This window comes from Oncorhynchus mykiss, chromosome 5 (genome assembly GCF_057628025.1).
Source record: "Oncorhynchus mykiss isolate SJ-2025 chromosome 5, ASM5762802v1, whole genome shotgun sequence".
Taxonomy (NCBI): Eukaryota; Metazoa; Chordata; class Actinopteri; order Salmoniformes; family Salmonidae; genus Oncorhynchus; species Oncorhynchus mykiss.
The window spans coordinates 47,946,399-47,961,238 of record NC_143026.1 but is presented as its reverse complement, the minus strand read 5'-3'; the positions used below and the strand labels follow the sequence as shown (position 1 = coordinate 47,961,238).

At 43.9% G+C, this 14,840-nt stretch overlaps 1 protein-coding gene and 1 long non-coding RNA gene across 5 annotated transcripts in view; one reads left to right on the top strand and one right to left on the bottom strand.

The window, feature by feature from the left end:
• LOC110523973 (CBP80/20-dependent translation initiation factor) overlaps nt 1-14,840 on the top strand; it is a 130,754-nt gene that overhangs the window by 26,781 nt on the left and 89,133 nt on the right. The window contains exons 3-6 of one of the 4 annotated variants that reach the window (XM_090235054.1): nt 150-223; nt 2,400-2,504; nt 2,674-2,766; nt 3,108-3,183. In XM_090235054.1, the coding sequence (XP_090091180.1) occupies nt 150-223; nt 2,400-2,504; nt 2,674-2,766; nt 3,108-3,183 (348 nt within the window). Of the gene's footprint in view, nt 1-149; nt 233-2,399; nt 2,505-2,673; nt 2,767-3,107; nt 3,184-14,840 lie in introns of all 4 variants that reach the window. The other 3 variants (XM_090235053.1, XM_090235056.1, XM_090235055.1) reach the window with 3 other exon arrangements.
• The window catches only part of LOC149983304 (uncharacterized), a 119,775-nt gene that overhangs the window by 55,575 nt on the left and 49,360 nt on the right, over nt 1-14,840 (bottom strand). The window lies entirely within an intron of this gene.

Below are 14,840 nucleotides of genomic sequence, written 5' to 3'. Positions count from 1 at the left end.
GTTAGCATTCAAGTTAAGTATTAGTTCAATGAAGCACCGTGACAATGGACACCAAGATGCCCCATTATGATCAATATTAGCTGTAGTAGTAGACGTGTTCTGTAAAGTGATATATAGATAATACACTGTTGTAATGTGTTGTCTTTCAGAACGGGAACAGAGAAGGGTCCTTTGACATCCTGGGTACTGACATCTGGGCTGCTAACACCATGGACTCTCATGGGTATGTCATGTATGTAACTATTTACTCATTCATTACTCACCACCACCCCACAGCTCCCCTTCACCACACACACCATAGTAACACCATGGACTCATGGGTATGTCATGTATTGACCAACACGTTTCCTACCCATCAATGGATAGGAAAAATATGCAGTATTACAAGCTTCCACAGATGTATAGCTTGTAGTCTGTTTACATTCACAGGCTTCATTGTCTTTATGGGCGGTTGGATGTGGGTAGTCCAGGTTAGCCTTGACTACACATCCATATCGCTCCTGCCAAACACCACGCTCACTGAGTGTGGATTTGGGTTCCTCCCCGACGTCTTGTAGAATGCAAACACGTTCTGATTGGTCCCAGAAACTGATGGGTTGGGCAAGAGCAGGCCAACACTAATCAAGTCAATGGCTTTGATACTCTGATTGGTTGGAGACTATCCAATCGCTGAATAATTTGTTTTATAACCCCCCCATTTTGACATCGGCACAAATGACTTCTAGGATGGCAGTTTCAGAATGAATGTATAGACTGATTGATAGAGCAGCGGAATTAACTTCAGGATGAGTCGTCAGGCAAGTGGGCTGGTGTCTTCAGCTTTTGAAACTGTACGGTCTCTTGTCCTCATATAGTGGTGGCTACCCTCTCCAGACCAGTCAAGCTGATGCTAGGAAAACATTACCTGCTTTGGTGTTGTCAGACTAGAGATAGAAGAGAGAAAAAAAGCCACAGGGGTCAGACTGTTCTAACAAAATAACTACATTAGCAACGGCTTAGCCTCAGGCTAAATGAAATACATTTACAGCCACACCTTCTTTCAGCATCAGCAAGCTGTTTTTTAATTGCTGATGATATCTGCCCCCTAGCAGCTTAAACAAGGGAAAATGTGGTTTGTTCTGATTTAACAATTCATATCAGCATTTGTATTATTATTTTATTTTTTTGCTACAAGCTTAATTAGCTGAGTTTCTCTATTTATTGAAGACATAATGACAATTTCACCTTTCTGAGTATGCACCCCAAAATGGAACCCTATTATCTATACAGTGCACTGCTTTTGACCAGAGCACCATTGGCCCTGGTCAAAAGTTTGGCTCCATGTAAGGCAATATGGTACCATTTGGGATGCAGCCTGAGATTCAGCTCTTGGCCTGTTTGTGATGCCATCTAGAGGGGTAGACTCACTCTGTAATCACAAATGCATGCTACGAAGATGAACACGTATACAAAACAAACTCTTCTGGGATGAGATGGCCAACTGTTTTTGGGAGGTTTTTAAAAAGAAGCTGAACCAGCACTGAAAAACAAAGGCTTGAATCTCTTGCGTGACCCGGTAGCTAGGTAGGTGTGTTGAATAAAAGGAGAGCGGTGTTATGTGATGATGACATAGTGGGGGTGGGTGTTGGGTGTCGCCAGTGTAGCTGGAGGCTGCCATGGCGACAGCTGCATGGTAATGCCATGTTAACTTTTCCTCAAAGAGGTTGTTAAATCACGTTGGTATAGAAGGAAGGAAGCCACGTACACAATATGGAAGCCCGCCCTGTTACTACGACAACCTGTAATTGGATTAGTCAGAACCCCTTTTCCAGGACCAGGGGCTGTATTTGCTTACAAACAAGTGTTTATATTCTGTATCAGATTCATGATAGATTAATGTAATGGCTGGATTAAAACTGCCACTTTTTTTTTTTTTGACACTTCAATTTTGTGATTTACGTTTTAATCGGCACACTGAAACATATGGTAACATCGTCTGACTGAGATTTTTAAAGGAGCTATTAGCCGGGCATCATCAGGGGGTCATTTAAAGTAGTTAGGATGACCGGGCATCTTCAGGGGGTGTTCCTAAAGTAGCTAGGCTGCCTATATGCATCATAAGCGGGCAGCTAGGCTTCAGTGGTGTTTTGGGTGATTAAAATGATGATCACATGTCTAAGCCCCCTTGTTTTGGGGGCTTAGAGAAGTGGGCAGATGGTAGAGTAGATGGAGTTAGTGATGTTCTGGAGACAGGAAATGGAGACTTCCCAGTTTATGCTCTGAGTGGATGCTCTAAGAACAGTGGGTGTCTTTCCTGCTATTAACAGACCTCGTCCTGTCCTGTATTGTAGTTGGGCATCCAGCCTGAGTGTATTAACTGTCATGTCATCTTCCTCACCTAAGTTGTGTTGTTTTTGTAGGGGGGCAACATGGGACCTCCAGCCTGAGAAGCTGGACTTCAGCCAGTTCCACAGGAAACCCTTCCGGGGAACACCAAAGCACCTTCCACAAATCGACAGAGAGGGGTCAGTGCATCTTCAGCCTCAATTAAAAAAATTAAATAAAAGGCTCCTGTCCAAAGGCTCCTTGACTTGAACATAGAGGAACATGGTCACTCATGGTCACTCCTAATTCACTCGCTACTTTCTCGCCATTTTCCCTTGGCCCTAACCCTTCAATGTTTCCTCTTTGCAGATCTGAAAGCCCATACATCCCTCCCATTGATCCTCTTCCATGGGATAAACATGACAATGATGATGCTGGTCCATTCCATTACTACTTAGAACTGTAGGTGTCTGTAGCCTCTGCTAGACTCTTCCTTCCCCAGTTCTCTCAGCCTCAGTACTGGGTTATCATATAGGCTCAATCTCAATGAGTCTTTCCACGATTCCTCACAACCTATCCTCACATCCTTCTCAACCATATTGGAGAAGATCCAAGGTCCCGCCCCTCAAACCTTCTTCTCCAATGAGTTTTGAGATGGAGGTGAGAAAAGAGGATGTGAGGAATGGGGGAAAGATGAACTGAGAATGAGCCACAGCCCACTGTATAAGGAAGTCCCTATCAGAGCCCAATCTACCACACCTGTTCATCCTGTCTCCATCCGTGTGTCTGTTTCTGTCTTTCAGGATGATGAAAGGCAAGTTTGAATATGATGATGGGATCAACTTGAACGACATGGAGCAGTTCCTGCCAGGCCTTACCGTAAGTTACCGATCTTCTATCTCTATCCTCTTCTGTAGATAGAAGACTCAATCTTTATCTCTATCTCTTAGAGGTTAGAGCATTGGGCCGGTAACCGAAAGGTTGATGGATCGAATCCCCGAGCTGAAAAAGTAAAAATCTGTCGTTCCGCCCCTGAACTGTTCCCCAGTAGGCCGTCATTGTAATAAGCATTTGTTCTTAACTGGCTTGCCAAGTTAAATAAAGGTTAACATTTTTATAAATAAATAAAAATCCTCTTTCTGCTTTCTATCAAGACCATAAACCTACTTGTTGGTAGGGAGCTCCACCTGATGGTTAGAAGATTGAACAACCGTACTTTAGTGAAAGAAAGGTTTTGAGTATTCTTGTGTGAGTGGAGTGACTACTAGTGGTGAAATATTGTCCCTTTACTGCCACCCTGTGGTAGTTTCAAGGTAAGTTCCATCCATCCTCATCATAATGCACTGTAGTGCTGATGAGACTTAACCTTTCCTGGATCTCTGTATCTATCTTACTAACGCTTGAAAACCCTAAATAGAACACATCCCTAAAGACCAAGATGGGGGTGTAATTTTCTTTAGCTCTGTAGCCAATATAACTGTAAAACAATGCAATTCAGTAAACCTGAATCATCCCAAGGGGCAGTTATTGCTGGCAGGAATAGGATACAGATACAACTAGGTTGGGTCTTGCATGTCTACAGTACTGCGTCACTGTGTGCCAGTCGGGTTTGTCTGCTCTGCAGTGGTCTGCTGACGGGCAGGATGTTGGCACAGGGGCACTGGAGGGTCATGAGGACAGGGCAGGACACCCCCCCCCCCCCACCGCTGCCCACGTCACAGCCCTGCCAGCCAGCCAGCCATGACGCCAGGCCAAGCAAGTCTCCAGGCTATTGTTATCGTTTCATTGTGACCACCGTCTCCTTTGCCCGACTGCATTCTAAAATACACAGATTCCCCACAACAACATAAGGGAAGGAACTGTGACTGCAAGGATGCAGATGACCCTGAAAGTAAAACTCAAATCATAGCCAAAAAAGTAGAAAATAGACCGAAGACAGTACCTCCTCAAGATGACTGAATATGAGTGTTTATGATCATGCTTCCTCTACTCTGCAGTGCCTGATACTATTTATCATGAGACCTGGCAATGCCAGTCCTGTTTCCCTCACAGTGTTTGTCAATAGTGACATTCAGTGGGTTTGATGCCAATTGCCCTCTGTTGGTCTTAGTAACTCAGCCACATAGAGCTCTCTATTGTCCCCTGCTAGGATCCTGTGACCAGGACCAGCCAGTCAGTCCCTGGGTTTACCTCACTGATAACCTAACTAAATATAGCAGCAGACCACGCCAGGCCTCTAATCCTCTGTGATTGACCGGAGCTATGTGTGTACAATGCCGTGAAAAGATATTTCCACCTTTCTGTTATTCTCTGCATATTTTTTGTTCAATCAAAACCTAATATTAGATCAAGGGAACCCGAGTGAACAAATAACATTTAGATAATTATTTTTATTTTATTAACAAAGTTATTCAACATCAAATGCCCCTGTGTAAACAAGTAATTGCTCCATTACACTCAATAACTGGTTGTGCCACCTTTCGCTGTAATGCCTGCAACCGAACACTTCCTGTATGGAAGAATTTTGGCCCACTCTTCCATGCAGAACCACTTTAACTATGTGACATTTGTGGGTTTTCGAGCATGAACTGCTCGTTTCAGGTCCTGTCACATCTCAATCGGGTTAAGGTCTGGACATTGAGTAGGCCATTCCAAAACTTTAAATGTGCTTCTTTTCAGTCATTCTGATGTACTTTCATATGTGTTTTGAATCATTGTCTTGGTGCATGACCCAGCTGCGCTTCAGCTTACGGACGGATGGCCTGACATTCTCCTTTTAGAATGATCTCATGCAGAGCAGAATTCATGGTTTCTTTGATGATGGCAAGTCGTCCAGGCAGCAACGCTTCCCCATACCTCACAATACCACCACCATGCTTGACTGTTGGTATGACGTTCTAAATGTGGAATGTAGTGTTTGGTTTTCGGCAGGAATAATGGGACCCATGTCGTCAAAAAAGTTCCTTTTGACTTGCCTGTCCATAGAACATTCTTCCAGGAGTCTTGACGATCATCCAGGTGCTAGTTTTGGCAAACTAGAGTTGACTTTTTGGACAATATGGATGCTGTCATTTCTGGCGAAAACCAAACACTGCATTCCACAGTAAGAACCTCATACCAACGGTCAAGCATGGTGGTGGTAGCTGAAGCGCAGCTGGGTCATGCAGTAAGACAATGATCCAAAACACACAAGTCTAAATCAGAATGACTGAAAAGCAACAAATCTAATGTTTTGGAATGAGACTGACGTGCTGCTGGCGTGGGAAGGAAGCTTACTGTATGTTTGTTCCACTTTGTCTCCCTGATGGTGAAAGGTAGTCGGTGTCATGTTTGTGTGTGTGGTTAGATATTGTGTACGTCCTGCCAATCAGAATCATGAATAGGAGTAGGGCTAGTCATATGTGCAGCTTTGGCAGTGTTCAGTAGGGATAAACTGTTAAATGTTTTGGAACAGTGAGGTACTACCTGACATCATCCAATAGCAACACAGATTTTGGTCTGTTGCGAAACGTTTTTGCTTCCGAGTGCCCTACTGAACACAACCCTGATGTAGGCATAATGTCTGAAACTGGCCCTGAGTGCAATGCAATGGGGAACAGGGACACTCTGTGCAGACAGAACTCTGTGTGTCAATGTAACACTGACTAGACCAGTTAGTCAACAGTGACCTACCACTTCCACAGTCTTCACCCTTTAGACTCTAGGGGGGTAGTCTGGGCCAAGAGAATACGTAACCCACAACCCCCCTCTCTTCCACCACTTCCTCAGTCACTTCCGAGAGAGAGGGGTGAGAGGGAGAACATCTCTGCAAGACATGTCCCTCGGGAGCCCTGCTAGCTTCCCTGGAATGCAGCTGATTGCTCCACACACACACACCCCTCCCGACCCTAGCGCCTGTGTTACGATGACAGTGTAGACAGGTTAGATTCTTGCTGGATGAATCCCTGGGGCTGGAGTGAGACGTGCTTCATTAAAGATGAGTCAAGCCCTTTCCCGCTCCTCATTCCCGCTCCTGACATAGTTTACACTGGGAGTGGGTGTGTGTCATGTGGTCCCACCCACCCTTACCCTAGCAGAGATGGTTTACATCAGGTCAGCTTTAAGAGCAGGACATGGCAGGGACCCCTCTCATGTTCCCATAGTTTATAGTGACAGATGGACAGCTCAGTCATTGGGCAGATGATGTCAACAGAAGACGTGCTGTTGTGACCTACACAACTATGTGTGCTTTTGGCGGCTGATGTCAACAGGATATGTGTTATTGTGACAGGCCTATACATCTGGGTGCTCTGGGGCATCCTGAGCATGCATGTCAACAACACAACCCATCCACACAACTGAATTTGGTGTGATGTGTTGTCATGCATGGGTCTGTCTATGAAATGAAACCATGTCTGTGACTCGTGTGTGTGTGTGTGTGTGTGTGTGTGTGTGTGTGTGTGTGTGTGTGTGTGTGTGTGTGTGTGTGTGTGTGGTACTGGGTAGGACAGAAGATTGTGTCTGTAAATATGTACATTTTTAGTACCCTAACAACATCTAGTTGCCCTGTTCAGGATTCGTTCGGTCATAAATCCTGGAAAAAAATCATGGCAATTTGGAAATTGTGTATTCCAGGCCTCAAAAAAATAATACAATCAGAAAAGTCATGGAAATGCGTTTAAAAATGGGTTCATGTAATTAATTTGAGGCAAACGTTATAAATATTGTGGCAATCATATAAAAAAATCGACATATCAGCCATGATCAGAATGATCCTTCAGAGCATGTCTCCGTGTGTACTGTATGTGCATCACCTGCATATAGTATGTGTGCCAATGCGAATGCTCAGTTGGTGACGGAGAGCAAGGGAGACATTGCAGCAACAGGTAGCCTATAAAATAATGATAGACAACCGACTCTTAATTAGATAGCTTGTATCCTGGCTAGATATTTCGCTCTCCGGCTATTTAGCTATTATTAGCATGTGTTAATGTCATTGGTATGTCCTAAAAACTTTCCGCTGACACTCGATAAAATAACCTTAAATGGCCGACGTGCAGAAGGTGAACGGGACAGGTACTACATATTTCGGGTGTAAACAATGTCTCAAGAACTGAATATTAGGAGATGAGAAATACAACACACCACATTCTAAAAATGTGATCAGCTGACTCGAGTGTGTTTGAGCAAGGACGCGTGCTTTGCGTGGAAGCGTGTTTGTGCTCATGTCCTGTGTGCGCTCATGTCCGTCGCTCCATTTGTTCTCATTCATTAACTCTCAATGGTCTTATCAACCCAAGCCTGATGGAAATTGGCTGACCCCTGAAGAAGACTAAACTAATGTTGGTCAACATCAGGGTGATTTTTATTTTTTTCATTTTTATTTTTTTACCTTTTATTTAACTAGGCAGGTCATTTTAAGAACAAATTCTGATTTACAATGGCGGCCAAACCTGGACGGCGCTGGCCCAATTGTGCGCCGCCCTATGGAACTCCCAATCACGGCCGGATGTGATGCAGCCTGGATTCGAACCAGGGACTACAGTGACGCCTCTTGCACTGAGATGCAGTGTGAGTTTATAGTAGATTAACTGTAGGTTTCCTCCCCTGTCTTCTGCCTCTGTCTCAGTGGAGCTGGTTGTTTTCCCAGGAGGGAGGAAGGCTGATTGCCTTGTCCCAGATCACTTTTTTCCTGTTTTGCCACTTCCTATGGTCATTGTCATGTCAATGACCATAGGAGTTGACAAGACCACACAAACTAATCTGGCACCAGGCTGAGGCTTACCCTCCTGCACATTCTCTTTCTGGTGGTGCTTTGGTACTGAGCCAGTCAGTAGGGGCCTGGCGGGCTGACCGGGGGTGGCCGAGCCGGGCCCACAGAGTTACTGAGGACACATCCGCTCCGTCCCCTTCCTGCTGAACAAAGCGACCAGAGGGCCAGACCAAAGACGTCTCCTCAGACTGGCTGGCCCCCCCGGTCTACGTGCACCGGAGCAGGAGTCTTCGGTGCAGCCAGCCAGCTAGCATTCATGACTCTAACTGGGGTCGGTATGTAACACAGGCCTGCCTGGGTCTGCTCCCTCCTCCATTTTTGTCCTCCTTCACGTCCACAGTAGAACAATGTGGAGGTCAGTGCGGCGAGCAGCCCCGTCCTACTCCCTTTTCCTGCCATTGTCTGTCAGAGAGGGAGAGCAGAGAGCCTCCGTTCTGCTCCCAGTGACCGACCACAGAAGAACTGCTTTTAGGGATCAGGGAACTGGCTCTGGAGGAGATGTGTATACAGACACACACACAATGTATTTGGCACTCAAACTCAATCACTGTTGTTTTCCCCGCTGCCATGTTTGTGTGTGAATGGATTCATTTATTAGTTCTTTATTTGGGTCTTTATACTCCAAACCTCAATATTATATACATCAATATTATTTGACATTTAACAATGCATACAAGTTCATGAATGAATGTAAGACATCTGGGACTTTGAGTATCAACACTTTCTACTCCATAATCATCACCTCTGGTGGTCTGATCCTGAGCATCTTATTGGTTGGCCAGACCCAGGACAATTGCATCATAATAGTCAGTCAGTCAGTGGCTGTTGTGGAGGTACCTCCCCTGTGGGAGTGGGAGCTAGGCCTGGGTTGTGTCCCAAAGGGCACCCTATTCCCTTTATACTGCACTACATTTGACCCGAGCCCTATGGAGCCTGGTCAGAAGTAGTGCACTAAAGGGAATAGTTTGCCATTTGGGACGCACACTGGATATCCTGCACGCCATGGCTCCCCGATCCCCATTTTGGGTCATCCTCCTTCCCCTGTATTTATGAGACTGGAAACCAGACAAACCACACTGGCCTGATTTGAGATGAGAGAGATGGGAGGAATGGAGGGAGACTAGAGGAGCTGCGTGGATGGGATGGGACACAGAGGGGAAAGAGAGGAGGAGAGAAGGACTTGACGGCTGGATGGTAGAGGTAAACATAGTGTCTGTGTGGGCCACACCCGATAGAGGCCCCTCTGTGCCCCTGCCAAACCAGACGACCAGACTATACGGTGTGTCTCTGATTATATACCAGTCAGATATGGGCCCATTAGGCAGTGTCTTGTTCTCTCTCTCTGCCTCCCAGGCTGATCAATAAGATATCCAACAACACAATACAATTTAATCAATCATTAAACATCATCCAATAATATAATTCAAGTGTATTAGTTATAACCATTAGTTAAAACTGATTCATATGGGGCCTCCCAGGTGGTGCAGTGGTCTAAGGCACTGCATCGAAGTTGCTAGCTGTGCCACTAGAGATCCTGGTTCGAGTCCAAGCTCTGTCGCAGCCGGCAGCTTCTTTTGTTAGCACGTTTTGTAAACAAATCCAAACACGCGTTCAGGTCCAGCTGAACGTCGGACGAAAAGTTAAAAAATGTATATTACAGCCCGTAGAAACTTGCCAAACTAAGTATAGAATCAATCTTTTGGATGTTTATATCATAAATGTTCAGTAATGTTCCAACTGGAGAATTCCTATGTCTGTAGAAAAGCAATGGAACGAGAGCGAAGTCTCTCGTGACCTCGCCTCAGAGCCTGTGGCACTCTGTCAGACACCTGGCTCAATCAGCTCTCATTCGCCCCCGCTTCATAGTATAAGCCTGAAACAACGTTCTAAAGACTGATGGCATCTAGTGGAAGCCTTAGGAAGTGCAATATGACCCCATTTACACTGTATATTGGAATGGCAAAGAGTTGAAAAACTACAAACCTCAGATTTCCCACTTCTTGGTTGGATTTTTCTCAGGTTTTCACCTACCATATGAGTTCTGTTATACTCACAGACATCATTCAAACAGTTTTAGAAAATTCAGAGTGTTTTCTATCCAATACTATTAATAATATGCACATATTAGCATCTGGGACAGAGTAGCAGGCAGTTTACTCTGGGAACCTTATTCATCCAAGCTACTCAATACTGCCCCCCTGTCACCAAGAAGTTAATCAGCTTTTTGATATGCCACACCTGTCAGGTGAATGGATTATCTTGGCAAAGGAGAAATTCTCACTTACAGAGATGGAGACATGTGTGCACAACATTTGAGAGAAATAAGGGTTTTGCGCGTATGGAACAGTTCTGTGATCTTTTATTTCAGCTCATGAAACATGGGACCAACACTTTGCATGTTGCGGGGACTGGGGTATGGTGGGGGTTATCTTACAGCCTCTCATTGTGACGACAGCCTGATCCCGGCCTGACTGACTGAACTGAAGAACAGCAAAATAAAGCACTGCTCGACTCCCTCTACAAAAGTATCAATCATCCAGCAGTCTCTCTCTCTCCCCATTGTCTTTAATCCACAGATCGCTGCCTGACACTAGTCTGGCTGCTCCACTCACAATGGCTTCTTATGCATCCAGTGACCATTGGCCAGAGAACAAAGATATACAGGGTCCCTGCCTGTGAATAATAAGCCATTCGACTAAACTAGATCCTGAATAATAAGCCTTTAGACTACTAGACTAGATACTGAACACTCAAACCGGGGGAATAATAAGCCATTAGACTAGAGCCTGAAAACCGAATAATAAGCAATTAGACTAGAGCCTGAGAATAATAAGCCATTAGATGTTTCTCAGTCCTGACTCCAGAGTTGAGTTTTTATAACAGCCCTTTTGGAAAGGAATCAGGACAGACAATGTTATGTATAGAAATGTAATATCCCTCTAGGAGAGATGAGGCAGTAGATTTTTAGATTTCACATTTTTATGTTATCCTTATTTCTGACTCATCCATCCAGCAGGCCTATCTGATGGGACATACTAGTGCTGATTGGAGAGGTGATTACCTGGCTGTGTTGCAGGGCTTTGGATCCATGCTTTCAGAAAATAATGACTTTTACTGGTGTGTTGTAATGCTTGATTATTCCACCAGTTCTAAGCATACCTCATTTTCTCACCCATCTCAGGTTCTGTGGTCAGTTGTTATTTGTGGGATCCTGAGTAAAAGTAGAACTTAGCTGGTGTTGCTAGGTGGTGGCTGTTTTGCAAAACTGTCACATTTCTTGGGGTCTTTGAGGTGGCCAGAGTCTGGTTTTTATACCTGAGGCATTGTAAATCCCTTCACTGCCCACACACAATCACGCACACATTGAGGTTGTACGGGTATAATGTTTGTGTGTGTCTGCATCTGTGTGTGTGCATCCCTGTGTGTCTGTGCATCTGTATGTGTCCACCCGCTCCCCCAGTTGATCCAGGGTTTGGACTGTGACACAGAGCAGGTAGCCTATTGGAGGACTTGCCTGGCCTGTGGTGGAAAGACATTCCACAGCGCTTCCTGTTTGGTTTGAGCGACGACGCTTCTCTTTCCCTTGTACGCCTCCATTCGCCTGCCTGCTTTCTCAGCTCCGGAATACCTCACTTAATGAAATAATGTGAGGTCAGAGAGGAAACTTGGACCAATGTCGGACTCGGAGAAGGAACGTCTGTAGAGTACAGGACCCTGTGTAGCTCTGTGCTGCCTGTGTGGAGGATTCCAGTTGGCTAGCACCAGTTGGATAACAGGGGCCATTCACTTTAGTGATGTGTCAAGTTACAGTGCTAGTTCCACATGCATTACACATGAAAGACTAGCACGGGTTTGAAATGGGCAAGACAAGCATAAAGGTATCTGTAATAGTGTAGTGTACACTTCATGTGACGGAAGAAATTAACCTCTCTGGGATATGTGGGACGCTAGCTGGCCAATAGCCAGTGAAAATGCAGAGCGCCAAATTCAAATAAATTACTATAAAATTCAAACTTTCATGAAATCACACATGTAAGATACCAAATTAAAGCTACATGTGTTGTGAATCCAGCCAACATGTCAGATTTCAAAAAGGCTTTTCGGCGAAAGCAAACAATGCTATTATCTGAGGGTAGCACCCCCGTATACAAAGAGAGAAAGCATATTTCAACCATGCAGGCGCGACACAAAACTCAGAAATAAAAATATAAATCATTCCTTACCTTTGAGGAATCAATTATTTTGTTGGCACTCCAATATGTCCCATAAACATCACAAATGGTCCTTTTGTTAGAATAAATCCATCCATATATATCCAAAATGTCCATTTATTTGGCGCGTTTGATCCAGAAAAACACCGGTTCCAACTTGCGCAACGTGACTACATATCTCGAAAGTTACCTGTAAACTTTGCCAAAACATTTCAAACTACTTTTGTAATCCAACTTTAGGTAATTTTTAAAAGTAAATAATCAATAACATTGAGGACGGGATGATCTGTGTTCAATACAGGAAGAAAACAAACTGATGCTAGTTTTCTGGTCAAGCGCCTCTATTTAACAGTACACATGAAGTGACCCTCGTTTTGAACAGGGCTACTTCTTCATTACACAAAGGAAAAACCTCAACCAATGTCTAATGACTGGTGACATCCAGTGGAAGCGGTAGGAACTGCCAATGAATTCCCAATGAAAACTCATTGAATAGAGTGACTTCAAAAAAAACATCTGAATGGTTTGTCCTCTGGGTTTCACCTGCTACATAAGTTCTGTTATACTCACAGACATGATTCAAACAGTTTTAGAAACTTCAGTGTTTTCTATCCAAATCTACTAATATTAATATCTTATCTTCTGGGGATGAGTAGCAGGTAGTTGAATTTGGGCATACTTTTCATCCAAAATTCCAAATGCTGCCCCCTATCCTAGAGAAGTTAAAGGATCTGTGACCTATTTTTAGCCAATATGAATGACTTCTTGGCAGTTTTGCATTTCAAGACTTTGGCCTTACAATGGCTTGTGAAAGATGAGGGGTGAATGTGTAAGACTTGGGCCTGGCCTGGGTAGAGAGGAGAGATATGTAAACAAGCGATGCCCTCAGAGCTGAGGAACTCACCGTGGCAGGCAGTGATGAAAAGTAGTTCTGTTAGCGTCAGCACTGTGGTTACAAGCACCATGGTCCAACTGTACACATGCCATGTGTAGAGTCAGGACCAGGGAGGGGGTAGTGTTGAGGCAGTGAGATATAAGTCATAGTATAAGATTACCAAACTGAGAGGGATGTCACCCTATTCACTATATAGTGCACTACTTTTGTCCAGAGCCCAGGTCAAAAGTAGTGCACTATAAAGGAAAAGGTGCCATTTGGATCGCAGACCTAATCTCAAAACGCATAAAAAAAGGAATAGTTACAGTGCTGTAGTAACAAAGCGTGTTTGGCTCTATGCCTTTGTAGCCCAAAGCCTTGAAGAAAAAGAGTTAAAGAGCTGGTTCCTTTCACTTTCCCTTTTGTGTTGATAACCCCTATGCATATTTTCATTACCTGTGTCAGTCGTTTGAACAATCATTTATTTACACTACTGGTCAAAATGTTTTTAGAACACCTACTCATTCAAGGGTTTTTCTGTATTTGTATTATTTTCTACATTGTAGAATAATAGTGAAGACATCAAAACTATGAAATAACACATGGAATCATGTAGTAACCAGTGTTAAACAAATCAAAATATATTTTATATTTGAGATTCTTCAAAGTAGCCACCCTTTGCCTTGATGACAGCTTTGCACACTCTTGGCATTCTCTCAACCAGCTTCATGAGGTAGTCACCTGGAATGCGTTTCAATTAACAGGTGTGCCTTGTTAAAAATTAATTTGTGGAATTTCTTTCCTTAATGCGTTTGAGCCAATCAGTTGTGTTCTGACAAGGTAGGGGGGTATACAGAAGATAACCCTATTTGGTAAAAGACCAAGTCCATATTATGGCAAGAACAGCTCAAATAATCAGAGAAACGACAGTCCATCATTATTTTAAGACATGAAGGTCAGTTTTAATACAGAACATTTTTGCAGTCGCAAAAACCATCAAGCGCTATGTTGAAACTGGCTCTCATGAGGACTGCCACAGGAATGGAAGACCGAGAGTTACCTCTGCTGCAGAGGATAAGTTCATTAGTTACCAGCCTCGGAAATTGCAGCCCAAATAAATGCTTCAGAGTTCAAGTAACAGACACATCTGACAGGAATGTCAGTGTTCTACCATGGCAAGCGAAGAGCCCTGCTCTCATTCCCATTGAGCACCTCTTGGACCTGTTGGATCGGAGGATACCTTGGAGGAAGAGTGGGGTAACATCTCACAGCTAGAACTGTGCAAATCTGTTGCAGTCCATGAGGAGGATATGCACTGCAGTACTTAATTCAGCTGGTGGCCACACCAGATACTGACTTTTTATTTTGACCCCCCCCCCTTGGTTTAGGGACACATTATTCCATTTATGTTAGTCACATGTCTGTGGAATTTGTTCAGTTTATGTCTTAGTTGTTGAATCTTGTTATGTTCATACATATATGCAGTTGACAGTGAGAGGACGTTTCTTTTTTTTTGCTAAGTTTTGTTTTGATGTCTTCACTATTATTCTATAATGTAGAAAGTAGTTTTTAAAAAAAACCTTGAATGAGTAGGTTTTCTAAATCTTTTGACCGGTAGTGTATGACTTCATTTTTGTTAGGATATCATACATTGTATTTACAGTGTTGCAATATGTCATTATTTCTCATTGAACAACAG